The sequence below is a fragment of the Manis pentadactyla genome, chromosome 15 (genome assembly GCF_030020395.1).
Source record: "Manis pentadactyla isolate mManPen7 chromosome 15, mManPen7.hap1, whole genome shotgun sequence".
Taxonomy (NCBI): domain Eukaryota; kingdom Metazoa; phylum Chordata; class Mammalia; order Pholidota; family Manidae; genus Manis; species Manis pentadactyla.
In genome coordinates, this window is record NC_080033.1 from 3830770 (window position 1) to 3849434 (window position 18665).

At 54.3% G+C, this 18665-nt stretch overlaps 2 protein-coding genes and 1 long non-coding RNA gene across 9 annotated transcripts; 1 reads left to right on the forward strand and 2 right to left on the reverse strand.

The window, feature by feature from the left end:
* Positions 1 to 278: 278 nt before the first annotated feature.
* Positions 279 to 12139, reverse strand: VASP (vasodilator stimulated phosphoprotein). Of its 4 annotated transcripts, none has more exons than XM_057493392.1 (13): positions 11805 to 12139; positions 5089 to 5260; positions 4836 to 5001; positions 3709 to 3805; positions 3167 to 3222; positions 2794 to 3035; positions 2579 to 2676; positions 2084 to 2135; positions 1882 to 1919; positions 1633 to 1677; positions 1407 to 1497; positions 810 to 867; positions 279 to 682 (listed from the first exon to the last, which is right to left on the reverse strand). In XM_057493392.1, the coding sequence occupies exons 1-13, from the start codon at positions 11807 to 11809 to the stop codon at positions 645 to 647; spliced, it is 1158 nt and encodes a 385-aa protein (XP_057349375.1). In that variant the 5' UTR covers positions 11810 to 12139; the 3' UTR covers positions 279 to 644. The 4 variants fall into 4 exon arrangements, with proteins under 4 accessions (XP_057349375.1, XP_036741937.1, XP_057349374.1 ...); XM_036886042.2 differs by having other exon boundaries at positions 1633 to 1678; positions 1886 to 1919; positions 11805 to 12137; XM_057493391.1 differs by having other exon boundaries at positions 2579 to 2679; positions 11805 to 12137.
* LOC118912664 (uncharacterized) lies at positions 7099 to 14893 on the forward strand. Its single transcript, XR_008994169.1, has 3 exons — positions 7099 to 10482; positions 14407 to 14478; positions 14758 to 14893. It is a non-coding gene; the product is annotated as an uncharacterized LOC118912664 (long non-coding RNA).
* On the reverse strand, positions 14724 to 18299 carry PPM1N (protein phosphatase, Mg2+/Mn2+ dependent 1N (putative)). Of its 4 annotated transcripts, none has more exons than XM_057493390.1 (6): positions 17143 to 18299; positions 16474 to 16591; positions 16290 to 16395; positions 16150 to 16210; positions 15761 to 15864; positions 14724 to 14925 (listed from the first exon to the last, which is right to left on the reverse strand). In XM_057493390.1, exons 1-5 carry the CDS (start codon positions 18067 to 18069, stop codon positions 15766 to 15768), a joined length of 1311 nt encoding a protein of 436 aa, XP_057349373.1. In that variant the 5' UTR covers positions 18070 to 18299; the 3' UTR covers positions 14724 to 14925; positions 15761 to 15765. The 4 variants fall into 4 exon arrangements, with proteins under 4 accessions (XP_057349373.1, XP_057349372.1, XP_057349370.1 ...); XM_057493389.1 differs by having other exon boundaries at positions 14724 to 15024; XM_057493387.1 differs by lacking the exon at positions 15761 to 15864.
* Positions 18300 to 18665: the final 366 nt, after the last annotated feature.

Here is an 18665-nt window from a genome sequence, read left to right on the forward strand (position 1 = left end):
TTGAGGATCCAAAAAGTTACAGCATCTTAATTCCTCATAGAAAAGGGGAAGGAGCCAGAGGGAAGGGTGGTCCCTGGGGTGGGGGAGGTACCCCTAGCCTGGTGGGACATTCCCCCCTTAAATAGCTGCCCCACATGGGAAAAGCCTGGGGCACAGCATTTAAAAACTCCCCACATCCCATTTTATCAAAACCAAAGAGAAAAAAAAATTTCCCTTTCCCCCCAAACCTAAATATATATATATATATATCTTTTTTCTTAAAAAAAAAAAAAAAAAAATCGAAGGCATTAAGCGTTTAAAGTGAATCTAGAACAAGGGAATGTGAAATTCCCTCCTTCCTTCCCCCTTCCTGTGGGGTTAATTGGTACATCCCCAGCAGAGGAACCAGCCCCAAGGGGATGGCAGAGGGGAAGGACCAAAGGGAGCGAAGGGTGGGGGCCTCCCCAGCCAATCAGCAGTCAGTATGGGTGTGGGCATGGTGCCAGAGAAGCCACACCCCCTTGGAGCTTTCCAAGTGGGTTGGGGAGTGGGTAAGACGCATTCCTGTGTAGTCTTGGGCCAATTCCAAATCGAGTGAGGCAAGGAAAGCAAGGTAACAGGCAGGGTGTGCTGGAAAGGAAAATGGGATCTTCTGGGCCCTATGGTCAGGGGGAACCCCGTTTCCTCAGCTCCTGGACAAAGGCTGGAAGGAAACAAGGGGCAGAGGTCAGAGGCAGAGCCTCTTTCCCCTTCCCTTCCAAAACAGGGCTTTTCTTGAGGGACACAATGCCTCCAAAACAAGTTAAATGTTTAAAATAAAAAAACCTCACCTTCAATTATTTCCTCTTTCATTTTCTGCAATTCCTTCCTCACCTCTTCCAGAAGCTCCTGAAAATAATGGGGTGCAACTAATCAGGAAGGGTGCCTGGACTTGCAGACATGAACCCTCCCTTTCAATAACTACACGGCCTGAGTTAAGAGGTTCAAGACCCACTCCCACCCCCACCATTGAAACACACGTAGCACGACATCACTGACAAGGCCAGAGAATGACTGGAGAATTCTAGGGGAGAATTCTTTGGGGCCAGAAGAAAAGTACTGGAGACTGTCCAGTAACAGGGCTGGCAAATATATGCCAGTCCTCTGCCAACTCCAAGTGGTGATGGATGTCTGCAGCAATGTGCTGCAAAGGATTCTGGGTACTCATCAGGAGTGAGTGTCGTGATAGATTAGTAAGGTCTGTCACGGCCACTAGAAAAGGAGGTTGTGGTGTCCGTGTCATCCCTGACCCGATGCAATCTCCATTTCTCAGATTAGAAAATTGACGTTTCTGAGGCCTCTTCTAGAATTACAGAGTAAGTCAGTGGCAGAGTTTGGACCCAGATCTCTCTTCCCTTCCTAGCCCTAAAACCTCACCCCCAAGCTACCTGCTTCACTCTCTCCAAGTCTGACTCCTCACTGGAGCTGGTTGTAGAGGGGTGGGCATCGGAAGTGGTCACTGAAGAAGACGACTTCATCCTGGGAGAGTTGGTATTTTGGGGACAGAAATAAGGTTAGGAGGGCCTGCCTCCTCCCCTGCCTCCCGTTCCAGGAGTTAGGTTATATTCCTCCTTATAAAATTAGCAAAACCAACTTTTATGGAGGGTGGCCCACCTTGGCAATGTTGTGCTGTTCTTCTCCCAGGGTCTCCGCACAGATTCTGGGGGACAGGCAACAAAGCCGAAAGGTCAGGAATGCCCTGACTCAATCTTTCTCCCTGAGTATTAACCGCTCTTCGTCAAAGGACCATCTCAGGTGATTACAATCCCCATTATTTGCACATATTCTCCCATGAAGGTGTGTTATATATAAGAACAAGGCATCCTGGGACTCGTAGTTCCTATGGTCAGGCGGACCACTCACTCACCACTAGGGGCTGGGACTCGGGCCTCTGGCTCCTCCTGCGGGTAGAAAATAAAATTGTCATGAGCCAGCCCCTGCCGCACCTCTGCTCATTTTCCTCCTCCAGCTTCAAAACCAGCCGGGGCCTGTCATACCAGCCTCCCCAGTAAACCTACCCCAGTGGTACAGCCTAAAGTGTGTATGTCAGGAAGAAGGCACTCACATTGGCAGATTCATCCTTGGAGGGTTTCTCTCCAACCTGTGTGGCTTTCCTTCTGCAGGAGGGAAAGGCAAAAAAACTCAGCCTTCAGCCCTCCCTTGGCCATGCAACAATTTCCCTTCCCTGATTCTAGAAAGGTGCATTCTAGGGTGTAGAATTCTGGAATACATGAAGGCTACGAAAACTTTAGTATCAGGAGTCAAAGAGAATACTGTGCTCGAATTGGGGGAGGGTTTTACAATTCTCACACTTGGGAATCACAAAATTCTAAGAGTGGATGGCTCTTGCCTTAGATCTGAGGAGAAGGCAATTCCCAGCATCATATCCCAAACCTGGCTATCAAAGGGGAGCTTTGACCCAAAGAAACAAAAATGGGAATCTGAGCCCTCCGCCCAGCCTGGTCCTACGGGACTAGAATCTCCAGGAGATAACTACTGGGTGGAGGGTTTTGTCCCCAGAGCTTTCCACAGGCATTGAGGACTCCAGGCTCAGGCTCACCTCCGGGCCAGCATGGCATTCATCTCTTCCATGAGCCCCCCACCTGTGCTTCTACTGCTCTCGGTTTTGGGGGCAGGGGGGGGCCCTGAGGCTTCCTCCTGCTGGAGAAATTACACAAAGGGGATTTATGGGTGGGCCCCCTCAGACATCCCCACCTCCAGCCAGCTCTGGCCCATCCCATCCTTCCATCACCCCCCCTCCCCCAGCCCCCTCACCTTGCTGACTTTCCTGAGTTTGGCCCCGGCAATGGCTGCAGCTAGGCCAGGGGCCCCAGCCCCTCCACCACTGGGGCCTTGTGCTGTGGGGAGAGGTGGTGCAGGGGGTGGGGGTCCCCCTGCTCCGTGCCCTGCAGCTGAGACCCCTGAGGGGGGCAGACCAGGGGGAGGGGGTGGACCGGGAGGAGGGGGAGGTCCTGGAGGTGGCGGTGGTCCCCCCCCTGGGGGAGCAGGTGGGCCCCCTGAAACACAAAAGAGGGGTGTTAAAAGAGCAGCATTCTTTGTTGTCCAGCTGGCCCTCACCCTCCTATGGGGAGGGCCCCAGCCCCCACCCCCTAACCCCCACCCCCGCCCAGGCCGTTTTCGCAGTCACCTGCATTGGAGACGCGGCGCTCACGCTCCATATGCTCCGGCTGGCTCGGCTGCTGCCTGGGTGGGGTGACGGAGCTGCCATCACTCGGGGCCCCCGGATGGCCACCACCTCACATTTCCTCTGAGGCCTCCAGTGAGACAGGCTCCTAACTCCCACCTGAGCCTTCCTTCCCCAGGAGCCCAGGAATGGACTAAGAGGGAGGGCAGGGGCACAGTGACAGCAAAATGCCACCATCCTAGCCAGCAGACTGTCAAGAACACTTGAATTACAAAATGCCCAACATCCTTTTAACAACCAAATTCTGGACCCTGAGAATCCAGAGACCAGGATTTGAGGGGTCAGAAGGTTCTACAGGTCTGGAAGTCGGCAGTTTCTTAGATTCCAGGACGCAGGAGTTTCTGAAAGCTGTTCATTTCTAATCCCCTGGGAGTTGGAACATTCTGGAAACTGAAAGTGGAGCGTTCTGAACTAGAGGAATCAGGGGTTCTGGAACATCTTGGAACTCCAGCAGTGGTGAGCCCCCACCGAGGGCCTGGCCCCACCTTTTCTGCTGCTCCACCTCCTCTGGAGAGGGACCGTTCTGGGCAGACCAGGTCGGAGGTGCTGCTGGGGGCGGAGCCGGGGGCGGAGGCCCACCTCCTGGAAGGTGAGAGCAGAGGGGATGAGTCAACCCAGAACTCCGCCCCACCCCTTGGCCCTTTCCCGCAGCTCTCCCAGGCCTCCCAGGAATCCTGCCCAGGGGCGTTCATTCCTTCCTCTACGCCCTGACACTCCCGGCTAGGGTGGGTGTACCTGGACGAATTTCTGGGAGGGGGGTAAACACCCACTTCCCTGACTGAGCTGGCATGAGCAGGGGACTGCAGGGATGCCCAGATTACAGGTGGGACAGCCAAGGCCCGGATGCGACAGTCGCTTGCCCCAAGTCCTGCAGACCAGAACTTGCAGGAACAAGACTCGAATTCAGGCTGACTCCAGCGTCCAGGCGTTTAACCACCATCACCGCCACTCAGACCCCCAGGCCGAGAACCCCTGGGGAAGGCCCCCAGACAAGCAAGCCCTTTCCCATGGGTACTGGCGGTGCTCTGGGAAGCAAACACCTCTGCCATTTGGTGATCTGAAGTTCCTCAAATTGTCTGTCCTGCTCCTCAAAGTACAGCCCCTAGGACTGGCAGCCTCGGCATCACCAGGGAGCTTGTTAGAAATGCAGAGACTTGGGCCCCACCCCGGCCCAACTGAACTGGAATCTGTCTCACCCAGATGATTTGTGCGCACATTCGAGTTTAAGAAATACCAACTGGAGATTTCTTTCTTAATAGCAACGCCTAAAAACTTACTGATGGTGACATAAGTCGGTACAGTGGCTACCTGGTGAAAGGACACAAGGAGCCTTCTCGAGGCTGGGAGTACCTGTACCTCGATCTGGGAGGCGGTCACAGGGGAGTGTGCATGTGTAAAAATTCATGGAGCGTCCTGTACTCTTAGGAATCGTGTTTTATACGTGCATGAACAGGGGTCCTACAGGAGCCCACAGAAATCCTCAGAATAATTTTCCTCAGTAGCAGTAAATTAGCCCCATTTTCAGATGAGTAAATTAAGGCCCAGACTGGTGAGAGGCAGCCCAAGGCTATGCGGCAGGGCTCGGTGGCCCCCTCCACCCACTGTTTCTAACCTTCCAGTGCCTCTAGGGCGCTGGCCATGCCAGCAGCAAACTGCGCTGCGTCCTCTTTGCTCCCGAAGTTGAGGCCCCAGACCTGGCGGGCGTCGCGCCACTGGTGGAAGCTGGGGGTGGCCTGGTTGTACTTGATACCCCGGACAATGGCACAGTTGATGACCACCTGGCAGGAGGGGAAAGGTGGGTGAGGGCTGGTGGGCGCACGGTGGAGGGGTGCAGCCTGCAGAGGGAGAGGAGAGGGCGGCCTCACCTGCTGTTCTGGCTGCATCTTCCAGCCCACTACACGGAAGGAATTGGCCGTGGGGTTGTGGTAGATCTGTACACGGCTGAAGGCCTGGGGGCCCGTGCCGGCAGGTACCCATCGCTTGTTGCTGTCATCATAGAGCATCACAGTGGCCCAGCTGGAGCAGATAACCGTCTCACTGCCGGAGGGGGAGAAAGGAAAAGCAGTCGGTGAGCTGAGGGAACACGAACCGCCATCCAGGGGCCAGTCACCTTCTCCACCTGGGTCTCTCCAGCAGATTCGAAGAGACCAAGGGTGTGAGGAGGAGAGAGACACACACCGAGGGGCACAGGGAGACAGGAAACACAGAGAGACAGAATGGGAGAGACCAATAGACAGGTGGGACACAGACAGACTGGGAGACAGACAGATAAACTGGGAATCTGAGGCAGAGGAGGGAGACAGACAGAGAGATGGGGAAAGAGTCACATAGACAGACTGGAAGGGAAAGACATACAGACGGATGGAAAGGTGGGTGAGAAAGGGAGAGTCAGGCTGACAAAGAGACAGACCAGCAGACAGACAGACAGACAAGGGACTGGTAGGGAGACAGATGGAAAGGCAGGGACAGACAGGCACTGGAAGAAGTAAGGAGGGAGAGACAGGAAGATGGAGAAAAAAAGACATTTGGACAGAGGGACCGCTAGGCAGAGTCAGAGAGAGAGGCAGGTAAGCAAGCAGTGTGAGAGCCGGAGCAGGGACCCAGGAGAAACAGGACGGGGGCCCAGGCAGCACTGTGGTCTGTCCCTGCCTGGCTCTCTCACAGCCTCAGTTTCCCTATCTGCCAAGGTGCCTGGACCTCCTCCCACCCCCACCCCCTGCTCAGGTCAGAGGAGGAAGCTGAGGCTTAGCGAAGGGAAGGGTGAGGCCGGCAGTGGAGACTAAAGCGAGATCCCAGGCTCTTCCGCCTTCTGCTGCCACCCTGTCCATCTGGCCCTCCGGGCACCAATGGCCATTAGCACACACTCCCTGCTTTGTCCGGCCCATGTCTAGGTCAGTGACCCAGACAGCACCAGCCCCACCCTCCAGTGCAGGAGAGAGTACCATCCCCTGACTTTGACAACCCAGGGCCAAGCCAGGGTGCTCAGGAGCACCTGCCCTGGCCTGGAGATCAGAGAGGACTTCCTCCAGGAAGTCACATCTGACAGCCTTTGGGGAGGAGTCAGGAAACCGGTTCAGAGTTCAGGATCTGACATCTGCAGACCTGCGTTCAAATCCTCGCTGAGACACCTACTCCATGGGACTCAGGCAAGCAACCTTCCTCCTGAGAACTCATCTTCCTCGCCTGCAAGCCGGGGAAATGTTTGTCCCCAGGAATAAATGAGCCTGGGCATCTAAGTTGCTTGGCACGGCACCTGGCATGTTATCATGTGCTTAGTATATGTCAGCATCCCTTCCATGGGCACCCCGAAGAGATAGCACTGGGGCCCCTGGACTGGGAGGTACCTCCGGAACCCCACCAGTCCTCCTGGGGAGGGGTTCAATACCCTCTCTCGGAATGAGGAAGCTCAGGCTCCCAGACAGGAACTGACTTGCCCAAGGTCACATACAGACCAGGGGGAAGCACTAAGTCCCCACCCCACCCCCAGCAGACTTTTTCCTGAAAAGAGGAAGTTGGTGGTCAGATATTTCCGGGGAGGGAAATTCTGTCCCACAGTGGCTCTGCCTCTACCAGGGCTGGGGGCTGGGGGCTGGGGTGTTACACTGACCTGACAGGCAGGGAAAGTCCCTCTGCAGACCTGGCTCTGGGTTCCTAGGCCCAGAGGCTGAGCCCCAGCCCCCCAATGTTTACATAATCGTGTCAGCTCCCTCTTAGCAGGCACTTCAGCTGGTCAAGTGCCCTTAGCCCTTTCCTCAGAGTCACTCCTTTTATTCTCACTGTAGCCCTTCAAGATGGGCACTATTTCATCCTCATCTTGCAACTCAGGACTGCAAATGGAGGTCCAGAGAGGCTGTGTGACTTGCCCAAGGTCACACAGCTACTAAACAGAATAAAATTTGAACCCCGGCCATCTGGCTCCCCAGTACACAGTCTTAACCACCAGGGACAGTGTGGGCCCTACCCAAACACCAGCTGCTGTTTGCAGACAAGTGCAGCCTCAGGGGCTGTTTCTGGCTCCCACTGTCTGTGGCCGGACAGGGTTAAGGTCTTGCCTACACCTGCAACCCACGCCCAGGTCCCACTCTGGCCAGGTGCCCAGCACTGCTGTTGCTACCCCTCCCTGGGTGCACTTTGCTCTCCTAAGTGGCCCTGCCCTGCTGTGTCTCTGGCCTAGCTAGAGAATGGGGTGCCTGCTGAGTGACCAGGCTGGTCCTCCCCACTCCAGGCTACAGCGTCCCCATTACAGCAGAAGGATCCTGTTAAAACACAAGTTGGATCACGACGCTCCTCTTCTCAGAGTAAAAGACAAATTCTCTCCAGGGCCTTCTTAATCTGTGTGATCTCTGTGATGTCATCTCTTCCCTCCCCCGAGCTCACTGTTCCAGCCCCACTGGCCTCCATTCTGCTCCTTCAATGTGCCAAATTTCTGCTTCAGGCCTGTACACTTGTTCAACCTGGATTCTCATCATCACATCTCCAATTAGAAGCCACCTCTTCCAAGAAGCCCTCCCTGACTGTCTTAGCTGGAAGAGCTCTTCTCCCTCACATCCCAGATTTACAGCAGTGATCCCTGCCTGACAGATCCTTGTCTCTCCTACCAAAATGTCAGGACTGTGAGGGTAGGGTCTTTAGTCCTTTCTGTTCACTACTGTGTCCCCAGAATCTAAAATGGTGTCCAGCATGTAGTAGGTACTCAAAAGTTGTTAAATTAGCCACCTGATATTTCTTGGTTAGCCTGTGTCCCAGACAGCATTCTAGGTACTGAGCTCCAATTCTCTCAATTAACTTTGCAATGACCTCATGAAATAGACTCTGGTGCTTGCCCTTTTTACAGATGAGGAACTGTCGGCACAGAGAGGTGAACACAATTGTCCCAGGTAACATAGCAAGTAAGCAGAGGGTCTCATATTCGAACCCAAGGCCACCTAAGTTCTTAACCACATTTAAAGATGAGCAAACAGCTAAGCTGCACTTTTTTAAAGGCAAGGTATAAAGTGGTATGATCAGAGGCTTAAAAAAAAGGTGGGGAGGATATAAATACATCTGCACACAAAGTGATGATTTATGCAAAGCCTGGTACTCAGGAGACTAACCATGGCTGCCCGGCAGGAGGGGCAGGGGGGGCCTGAGGAAGGAGAGAGGAAATGGCCACATTTCATATGGTCTACCCTTTTGTATTGCTTATTTCTTTTCTTTTTTTTTAACCATGGGCTGGTATTACCTATAAAAAACTAATTCATTACTCCAAAAACAAACTAGAAACACCATAAACTAGGCAAAAATTGAAATAGAAAATCCCACAGCCAGTCATCAGGGACTGGGCTTGAAATAGGATGTGTCTAACTCCAGTGGTCTCCCAGTGTCTCACACCGTCCATTTGATATGAAAGAGCCTTACTCCTCAACTGGCCCAGGATCTATCCCTCTCTCCACAAGTGCTCACATTCTGGAAACCTCTAGCATGTGGTGGATGACAGAGGGTTCAAGTAATCCCCTTGCTGTGCGGCTTCATCCCTCAGAGCCTCAGTTTCCAGCAGTGGAAACGATTGCACACTGGGTTTGTTGTAAGGCGTCCAAGAGGTAAGAAAAGCTCTCAGAACCTGAAACTTGGCACAGGCTCCATACAAGGGAGCTTCTCATCACTGGAGGCAATCAAGCACAGTCATTCTGGTTTATTCAGACTTCCAGAGTAGAGGCTTGCCTTTTCCTCCACCCCTTGTCTGCTCCAAGATTTACCAAATAGCTTCCTTAAACCATAAAACTTGTGATCCACCCCTCAACCCACACAACCCTTCCAAATTACAAATCTTTGAAGCAACCCTGGATAGGGAACCGTACCTAGGGTCAGTGGGGCTTGTGTGGGGTTACTCTATAGTTCCTCTGCCCCCATGGGACCTGTTTCCTGTAAGTGAACCAGAAGGTAAATTCCCACCTGGGTTTCTTTTTGCTTACCTGCATTATCTGAAGTGTTTCTACAATGAAAGCATGTTACCTGTTTTTTTTTTTTCAAAGACCATTATGGCTTTATTTTCCTTTTGCTCTAATAGCATAATAATCCAGAGATGGCCCTGGGTTCAATTTACGCTTGCCCACTTCCGAACTGACTTTTAATAGGCAACGTTCTTTATTTCTCTGTCTCAGTTTTCCCATGAGGGAAATGGTCAGTAGTATCAATCTTTTAGAACTGCTTTGAGGAGTAAACTCAATCAGGCACCTAGTATAGTGCCTGGCACAAACTATGCACTTTGATCAAATGGGCTCTGTAATTAAAAAAGAAAGATAATAATTACTACTATTGGGAAGAATAAAGAAACCAATCTAAATTCTTCCTGAGACCCTTCTGCCCTGAGATTCTCAGACCTCTGCCCCTCCTTCCTGGCCTTCCCAGAATCCCAGCTCACAGTCCCGGACACAGCAGACACTCTACAAATATTTGTCAAACTGGGAGAAAAAGAACGGTATCTTGTAATTTTCCATCTTAACATCCTCTCTTCCTACTGCTCCCGAGACTGTCCCCAGCCAAACCAGCCAGAAATCAGAGGATGACAGCCCTCTCCTTCCGTCTACACCACTTAGGAATTTCTGAGGGATCCCGGGCCAGGCTTTTCTCTTAGACTCAGTTTCCCCAGCTGCCCACATACAGGGGCATAGGTCTTTGTTAATCCTAGCAGTCCTGGGAGAAGGGCACAGCCCAGGGAGTGAGTGGGGGGTGTAGCCAGTGGCAGGGAGGACCTCTCGAGGTGGGAGCCCTCCGGTGGGACAGGCATCAGTTCGACTTCTGCCCACCCCCCAGGAGGTGGGAGGTTTGGACATGGCCAGCGGTAGGGGGCCCTGTGGGAGGCCCAGGGCCCCCGGGACTGCGGGAGGGGGAGCAGGAGGCTGGCCCAGACATTGCTCCTGCCCTTTTACGGTCTCACAGTGAGTGAGGCAGCACTAACTCGGACATCCGCCATCCGCCTTCCACCGGGCCTGGGACCGGAAACGCGAGGGGGAGGCGGGGGCGGGGCTGGGGCCACGGGAGAGGAGAGCCCCGGGGGAAGGCGTGAAGGAAGAGGGCCTGGCTCCCGAAAAATGTCCCCTCTTCAGGGCATTCCCCTTAAGAGGTATTACCATAAGGGGGAAAAGATACGCAGAAGTCTTGAGGGTGTCTATGGGTGCCCCCCTGCTCCCAGTTTTCCAACAGTCTCCTTCAGATCAGAAGGAAGAAATGCATGCCGGAGGGCAATTCTGTACTCGTCAAAAATGGAATGCCACCCTGAGGTCAGAGGGCAGGGGAATGGAGAATTGGGGGAGGGTAGTGGGAGGATGTGGGCTCTAGGGGGTTAATCCCCAGTCGTTCCCAGGGGCCTCCCCCTCAAGCTGGGGGCTTTGGGCAGGAAGTCCCTCAGAGTGGAGGAAGGGAGATAGTATTGTCAGGCTCACGCCCCAAGGGAGAGATTATGGGGGGCGACGGGAAGGGGAGAAATGGGGGGGCCTGGTCCGGTCCCCCAGCCCACAACGGCCCCACCTTCAGGTGAGCCCGGGAGTTTTGAGGCACGCCTGGGAAAGACAAAATCTCTGGGTCCCTGGGGTCCTCCCAACCCCAGAGTTAAATTCCTGGTAAGATAGCTGGAACTTATGTGGGAAGCCTGGGGGAGGGCTATGACCTTGAAGCTTTCCGGCGCCCCCTCCTCCAACCCCACAGCTCCGGTCGGCTGAGGTGGGTGGTGGCGGGGGACACTAGGGAGAGAAGGGGGAGGCGCCGCGGTGGGGAGAGCAGCCGGCCCACCGCGCTCCTTGCCCGCCCCCCCCACCAGCTGTCTCGACAGGTGAGTCAGGAAGACAAAGGCCCCCTTTCCCCAGCTGCCGCGCCCCCTCCTTCCCCAGGGCCGCGCAGGTGGGGAGAGGGGCCGCCCTTCTCGCCCGGGGCCGGGGAGCCGCCCTCCGCAAAGAGCGCTCGCTCGGTCCTAGGCACTGCCCGTTTGCGCAGATGGGGTGGGTAAAGAGAAGGGGAGGGGAGTCCCAACCAGACCCGGGAGGCTACGTCTAGGTCGGTGGGTCGGTCCGCATGCACCTCTTCCGCAGGAGGATGACAGCCCCCAAATTTAGGGGGTTACGTACCCCCTAAGTGAGGGAGCGAGGTCCCACTTGGGAAGACTTCCCAGTGCCCTGTAAAGTGGGACCCCGCAAACCAAGGCTTACGTCTCAATCTCCCAGGTCACAGGGACCCCCCAAACCAGACCCCCACAATCCTTCCCGGAGCCTGAGTTGAGATGTCGGGGGGAGTCTGAGCCCGGTCCAAATCCTGGCCTCCCTGTGGGGACCATCTGCCAACTTCGAGATCCTCTCAAAAAGTCTTTACAAAATTCGGGAGTCCTCGGAGCGCCCCCAAATATGAGGGCTCCCGGAGGATCTCACCGGCACCATCCCCAGCCTTGCGAATCATGGGGAAGTGGTCAGTACTTGAAGCTCGTCTCAAATCCTAGCTCCCAGTGCCCTGTCCCCAAATTCCAGCCCGGAGCAAGCTGGGGGGGAGGGGGACAAAGGAGGGGCGGGAAGCCCGCGCCGGGCGGGGAAGGGTCTGGAGGCAGTTCGAGGCTCACCTCATGGCTGCTTGGCGGGCGGGTGGCGCGCCCACGGGTGGGTGCTCCCGGGGCGCCCCTGGCTGTAGGTTCAGGGGTTCGGGGCTGGCTCCAGGTTCTGCTCAGTCTCCCCCAGGGTCCCGCCCCATAGAGTCCGGCTTCCTGGAGGGAACGTGGACGGGGCCGGGGCGGGTCCTCGGGCGCCTCTTCCCTCTGGGGATTTGATCAGGGGTCCCTGTGGCAGAAGGGGGGTGCGACGTCCCGTCTCCGGCGCGCCCCCTTCACCGGCGGCGGCTACAATGTTACTCTTACTACTGTACTTCTCTTCGCTACATTTGATTCCAAAATTCCACTCCCCGCACCCACAATGCCCTGCGCCTTAAAGGGGCCGTGGACACCTCTAGGAGTTGGGGTGGGGGGGTGGAGGGCGCTTAAAGGGGCAACACTGAGCCCTAGATTTCCGCTACCTCCCTCTCCAAGTGATTGCATAGCGATGCACGCGGGGGGTGGTCACCCCCAAATTAGGGGTAGAAGCTTGGAGGAGAAAGGCTCCTTCCTCGATCCTTCGTCCTCTCCCACGATGGATATTCTTAGGGGGATTTCTATGGCAGAATTTCTCACCCCATCGACTTCTCCATTTCTTTACATTCTGCTCAATTTGGGGGTGGGGCAAGGAAGGCCCTCTGATTAAGCATGGATTCTTTCATATTTTCTCCCTTAAATCCTACTTTCAGACCCTCCTAATGTCTCTCTTCTTGGCCAATTTATGAGGGGTTAGTAAGGGGTGAAGCCGCTACCCTGCACAGAAGTGGGGGGATGGGTGGGGAGGGCCCCACCCCCACCCCTCTCACTGCCCCCTCCCGCCCTGGGAAGGTGAGGAGGAAGTGGGCCAAGGGGGAGCGGCCCGCCGCTGAATCACAGCCGCAGGGGCGGGAGGGTGAGGAGCTGAACCTGGGTGGGGAGGGGCCTCCAGGTTCCCGGGTGGATAAAGCCCCTGGACCCTACGCACGCACGCCCCGCCGTGACTCAGTTTCGCCTGCAGAGTATAGCGGGATCATCCAGCAATCGGGGGGCACGGAAGTGGGGGAAACCGTCCCTTAGTGCCGGCTCCCGGAAGCCCCCTCCCCCACACGCCGGCCTGGGTCAGAACCCTGACCCTCCGAGGTTTCCGCAGCGGGACCCGCAGGCCACGCCCCATGTGACGTTGCTCTGTGGTTACGCCCCTCCCGTAGAGCGCCACCTGGCCCGGGTAAAGTGCTGGGGGCAGGAGCCTGGGAAATAATTAGTTCGATGTTTACAAATGGGCAAACTGAGGCCTGAATTGGGAATAAATATGGGCTATAGTCCTCTTGCCTGAGTCCCCAGAACCCCATTGGTGTACCCAAGGTATGCACGTAAAACCACCCATCTTCAGGGCCCAGCTAACCAGGTGAGGAAGTCAACCTAATCAGCTTTTGTCCAAGGCCAGTCCTATTTCCTGAATGCTGTTCTGGCCTCCTTCACCTCATTTTAGGCCATGCTCTCAGATTTATTCTTCTCTGAAGAATTAAGTAATCCTCTCCCCATCTCTACCCTACTCTATGGAGATCTTGAGCCCTCATCCACCTAGGTTATAATTATTTCTCTGGGTGTGTCTCCTCAGGCTGTGAGTCCTTTGGGGGCAGGGGTAGACTGGATCAACTTTTGTGCCTCACTCAACCCAGTCAGGCCCAGAACAGCATCTCAAGACACATTTACCCAGTTCTGTGTGACCTTGGGCAAGTCCTTTCTCCTCTCTGAGTTTCTGCTTTCTCATCTCTGAAATGGGAGGGGTGGCACTTGTGTGTGCCACCTGCACTACAGCAAGCAAACTTTTTCTGTAAAGGTCCAAACAGTAAATATGTTAGGCATTTTAGACATAGGGTTCTTTCCCCACAACTCTTAAAAAATGTAAAAACCATTCTTAGCTCAAGTACTGTACAAAACGAGCAGCAAGTCCCTGTAGGAGAGAAACTCTTACAAATATACACTAGGAGCCTGATCAAGAATTTGTCTGGCAGCAATTATGTGAGAACAAGAAACTGGAAATAACCTGTATGCCCATCAAGAGGAGGATGGATAGAGAAATCATTGCATATCCCTTATCTGAAGTACTGGGCAGCAGCTAAAAAAGAATGGGATGTATAAATAGCATGAAAGAAGTCTCCAACCTATTACTGAGTGGAAAAAAACCAAACTGCCAAATGATACATAGGGTATGAAAAAAGTTGAGGAAGCACCTGAGGTATCATATACCCAATGGGCATGCAGAGTGCAGGGGCTTTTATACTGGCTGTTCCTTTTGCCTTGGGACACTCTTCCCTGGGATATTTGCATGGCTGGCTCCTTCTCTGTCAGTCTTTGCTCATTTGTCCCCTCCTCCGAGAGTTTCCCTGATGTGTGTAACATAACAGTCTTCAAGTGGAAAATTGAGTGGCTGAGGGATGGGGGATGGAGAAAGACTTTTCATCATACACCATTCTGTATTCTTTGAATTTTGAAACAAGTGAACTTCTCCATTAAAAAAAAAAGAGTAACAATTAAAAAAACCAAATTAGCTTCCTTAGACACTTTCTTATCATGTCCCCACTTTCTTTTCCTCCAGATACTTGTCAGTGTCTGAGATGACCTTATTTATCAGTTCTCTTGTTTGATGTGTCCACCTACACACTAAGAGGTAGGTCCCAAGGGGGCAGAAATTTCTGTGGTTCTGTCTGGTTGATGGCTGTGAGCTGAGCCTTGCACACAGCAGGTGCCGATCATATCTGCCAAATGACTGGGGTTTTTTTCTACAAGAAAAATGTATTTTGAATTATGTAGTTAAAATTTAATAAACTCTTCCCACTACATCCCGCCAAAACAGGTGAAAAATTGGAAGAGAAAGTTACTGAATTTGGTGATTCAGCTCTAAATAGTTCAAAAAGCATTTGATTTTTTTATTTTCTGGTCTTTTTAGTATAGATGGCAGATGGAATTTCCCCTCTCAAGACTGGACTTTCTGTGCGAGGGAAGTAGGAGAAGGGGAAATAAGCATTCTGAGGATCCTCCATCGGCTTGTCTTACTTCCGCTGGCCTGCGAAGCTGGAGAAAGGGAGTTTTCTTCCTCGGTTCTCTGAGACCACACCTAGGCAAAGGGTGGCCAAAGGAGGAGAGCTGTTAGGTCTCCAAGTCCACGGCAGCGCTTCCATGGGTGCCAGTGGGCTTCCCAGCCCCGTTGTCCCTTCTGCAGCACAAAACATGGGAGACAGTGACTAGGAACCTCTTTTTGCCTCTCAGTATTCACTTCCCGCTCTTCTAGAAGCACCGCTCCTAGTTTTCTTGGAAAGCCATCATTCCCCACTATTTAATACAGGAGGTTTGGGCGGAGTGGACCCCAACCCTAAGCTCTTGGACATCTGACCCAGCCTGGCCAATCAGACAGGGAGTGGGCAGACACGTGACCCACTGTGGCCAATGAGAGCCGGCTTTGGAACCACTGCCGCAACTACTCGGAAAATGGTGGACTCCGTGCACTGGGGATGTTAGGCTGGAGTTGCAACTTTGTGACCTCATGTGGAAACTGCCTGGAAACGAAGCCAGCTCAGAGACGGTTCCTGACCACATCATCTGACAAATGCATGCAGTCATGCCTTAAATCCCTGAACTCTTCAATTACATGATCCAGTAAATTCCCTGTCTTGCTTTCCCAGGTTGAATTAGGTTTCTGTCACTCACAACTCAGACGATCCTGACAAATACCTTCTTCTGCTGCTGAGAAACTATTAACAATCCCTCCTCCTCTAGGTGGTAATAATCAAACTCCCTTCTCTGCCATGCAAAGGACTTCGAGCTCTGGCCCCAGCTTCCTTGCTCCCATTTCCTCCCTGATCCTCAACCCCTGCCTTAGTTTTTGTGGCTCCACCCACCACCTCCTGGGACATCTCCAAATTCTTCTGAGTTATCTGGGCCCAGTTTGCAACCTCTCTCATGAAAGATCATTTTCAGAGATGTTCTGGTGGTCTCTGCAGCACATCCAGGACTTGGGATTGGTCATCAACATTCCTTGAATATTTCTGTCTCGTTCCTGGATAAAGGGGGGTGGTGCTTGGGATGATGGTGCATTACGGAGCAATGCAGGGGGCCCATTTCTTGAAGAGGAAGCAGTCTCTTCTCTGCTGCTTTTGCATCCCCTTCATAATGCCTAGCACAATGCCTCAGGGCGATGAGTGAGAATTTATTATTATATCAGATGAGTCTCTTGACTCAATTTCCCCATTGGTCTCAATTTCCCCATCACTAAAGGAAGTGGTGGTGGTGGGGGTGTATTACATGCTTCCTAGAGAAAGATTCAAGAACTTAGGGTCTTTACCTCCCAGCGCTTTCCTGAGGCTTGGCAGAACTGAGAATAACCTTCAGCGATGACTGTGGCTCTGGAGAGCAGAGAGGTCCTCAGGTGAGTACTCTCCTCGGTCCACGGCTCCCCACCTTCCATTCCCCACCCCAACTCACTTGCAGTAGAGTCCTCCCCCAGGAGGTAAATTCGGGATGTCCTCCGAGACCAGAATCCTGAAAACCGTGTTCATACTGGGGGGTTCCTGGGCAGACGAACATAGCTCTGCGAAGGACGCAAGGGTTATGAGGAGTGTCCTTGTTGGCTGACCACCCCTCCCACTGAGCTCCGGCGCCTGCTCACCAGTCACCCTGCGGCCCAAGGCTGCATCCACTGCTAGCTCCTTCCTGATCGCCTCCTCCCAAGGCCTGGGAGCCCCTGGGAAACAGACCAGGATGCAGGTCATGTTGTCCAGGCTGCCCTGGAGAAGGTGGAGAAAAGAGAGCCTGGTGGAACATGGTACAACTCTGTGCCCTTAGAAGCAGAGCTTCCCGACCAGTTCCGCGTTTCAGTGCCCTCCTCCTCAATCTGGTTATGCCCCTATCAGGTCTGAGACACCTGCCAGTCAAACCAGGCCCCCTCACTGTCCTGGTCCTGCCCTAACAAGGAGAGTGATGCCCCCTCTCTGAAGCTTCTCCCACCCCGCTGTCTAATTGCTCTATCTTCGTCAGACACTAACCATATCTCGGGATCCACTCTTCTGTACCACAGCCGTTCCCTCCAAAAGACCACTCCCCTTCTCTTAAATCTCTACCACTGATCATCCTAGCGCTACTATTCTTCCATCTTACCTCAAGGCATCCCTCAGTCTCCGCCCACTCCGTATTTTGGTCCTGACCTCTTCCAGCACCATATTAGTGGAGCCCCAGCCCCTCCTTCTCTAGTTTTACTCAAAGCCCCTCCATCCAGGCCCCTACTCGCTATATCCTTTAGGTTCTTCCCCTCAATGATTCCGCGAGCGGCCCGCTGGACCTTGCAAAGACACGTGTCCAACAGCTGCGCGCAGAGAAGCTCCGGGGCCAGGCCCAAGCAGAGGCGCGATGCCACCAGTCCTGCCAGGGCAGCGCCAGACATCGCGTCCCACACTCCATCGGAGGCCCGGAGCATGAATTCGTCTTCGGCCCGGCGTGCTAGGGCGGTCACCTCAGGCTCTGCGGTAACGAGCTGTAGCTCAGGGGGCCGTCCTGGAGCCTCTTTGTAAGCAAAGTCGCCCAGTGCTCGCGACACTGCCAGAGAGCCCTCGAGGCGCCTGCGGCGGATGGTGCCGCCTGCGTCTTGGATGCGCTCGCGTTCCCGGGGCCGGAGGGGCCGATGGTCCTCGGTGCTGAAAACCACAGCACCGGCGCGACTCAGCACCGCGCGGGAATCACCGCAGTGTGCCAGGTACAGAAAGCGCCGGGAGACAAGCAACGCCACAGCGGTGGAGCCACCTGGCTCGCCGCGGGGCCAGAGCTCGTGCAGGCGTGCGTCTGCACTCAGGAAGGCGCGGCGCAGCGCCCGGCACACGCCCTCAGGCTCGCCAGGTGCCTGGCCCAGCGCCTCAAGCACGTGGCCGGGCAGGTGTCGCGCGCCGAAAAAGGCAGCTCGTGCCCCGCCGTGGCCGTCGAGGACTGCGAAGAAAGCCCAGCCTGGGGGCAGCCCGGGTAGCGCGAGCCAAGCGCAATGAGCGTCCTCCATGTGCGCGCGCCAGCCCTGCGCGGCGCTTGCCCCGAAACGCAGTCCCCAAGAGGCCGCCACACCCCCGTGCGGCCGCTGGGCGCATAGCGGCGTGTCCAGGATAAACTGAGGCCCCTCTCGGGTCCCGCACCCCTCTTCTTCCTTTTCCTCCTCGTCCTCCGCCCCATCTTCCTTGCTAGCTGGACAGAGAAGACGCTCCAGCAGGCGGGCAAGGGCCGCCATCCTTCGACCCAGGGATCGGGAAGAGGCTCCACCCTCTACATCTGCTCCCTCACTCTATTAATCCCCTCGACTGTAAGATTTTAAACCACCGAAATCTCCTTCCCGATGCCCTTGACGTGCACCCAAGTCGAGTCACTATAGAAGGGATTTGACTCCCTGGTGTTCTCTCCCGCAGCTTTAAAGCGAGGTTTGGAATGTGGCTCCGGGAAAAATAACAGTAGCAAACTAACACTTACCATATGATACTCATTATTTTTCATCATCATAGCTGATTTTACCGACGAGGAAACTGAATCATAGAAGTAAACGGCGTTGCAGGGAAACAAACTCTGGAATCCCTCTTCTTAACACTACACTCTTGGCCTCCGGTCGGCACAAACCCCGCTTTGTCTAAGCTCCACCCACCCCAGTGGTCCCGCTTACATTGCCATAATCTTTAAATCCGTTGTTTTTTACTCGACCCGTCCCATTCTGGGTCTCGTCTTGCTTCTTTTCCGGGTCCTGCCCATCCATTCAAGCCCATTACCTCAGAAGCTTCTAATATTCGCAGCCTGGCCCCGCCCCTAGCTCCGCCTCCTACATGCAGGCCCAGCCCC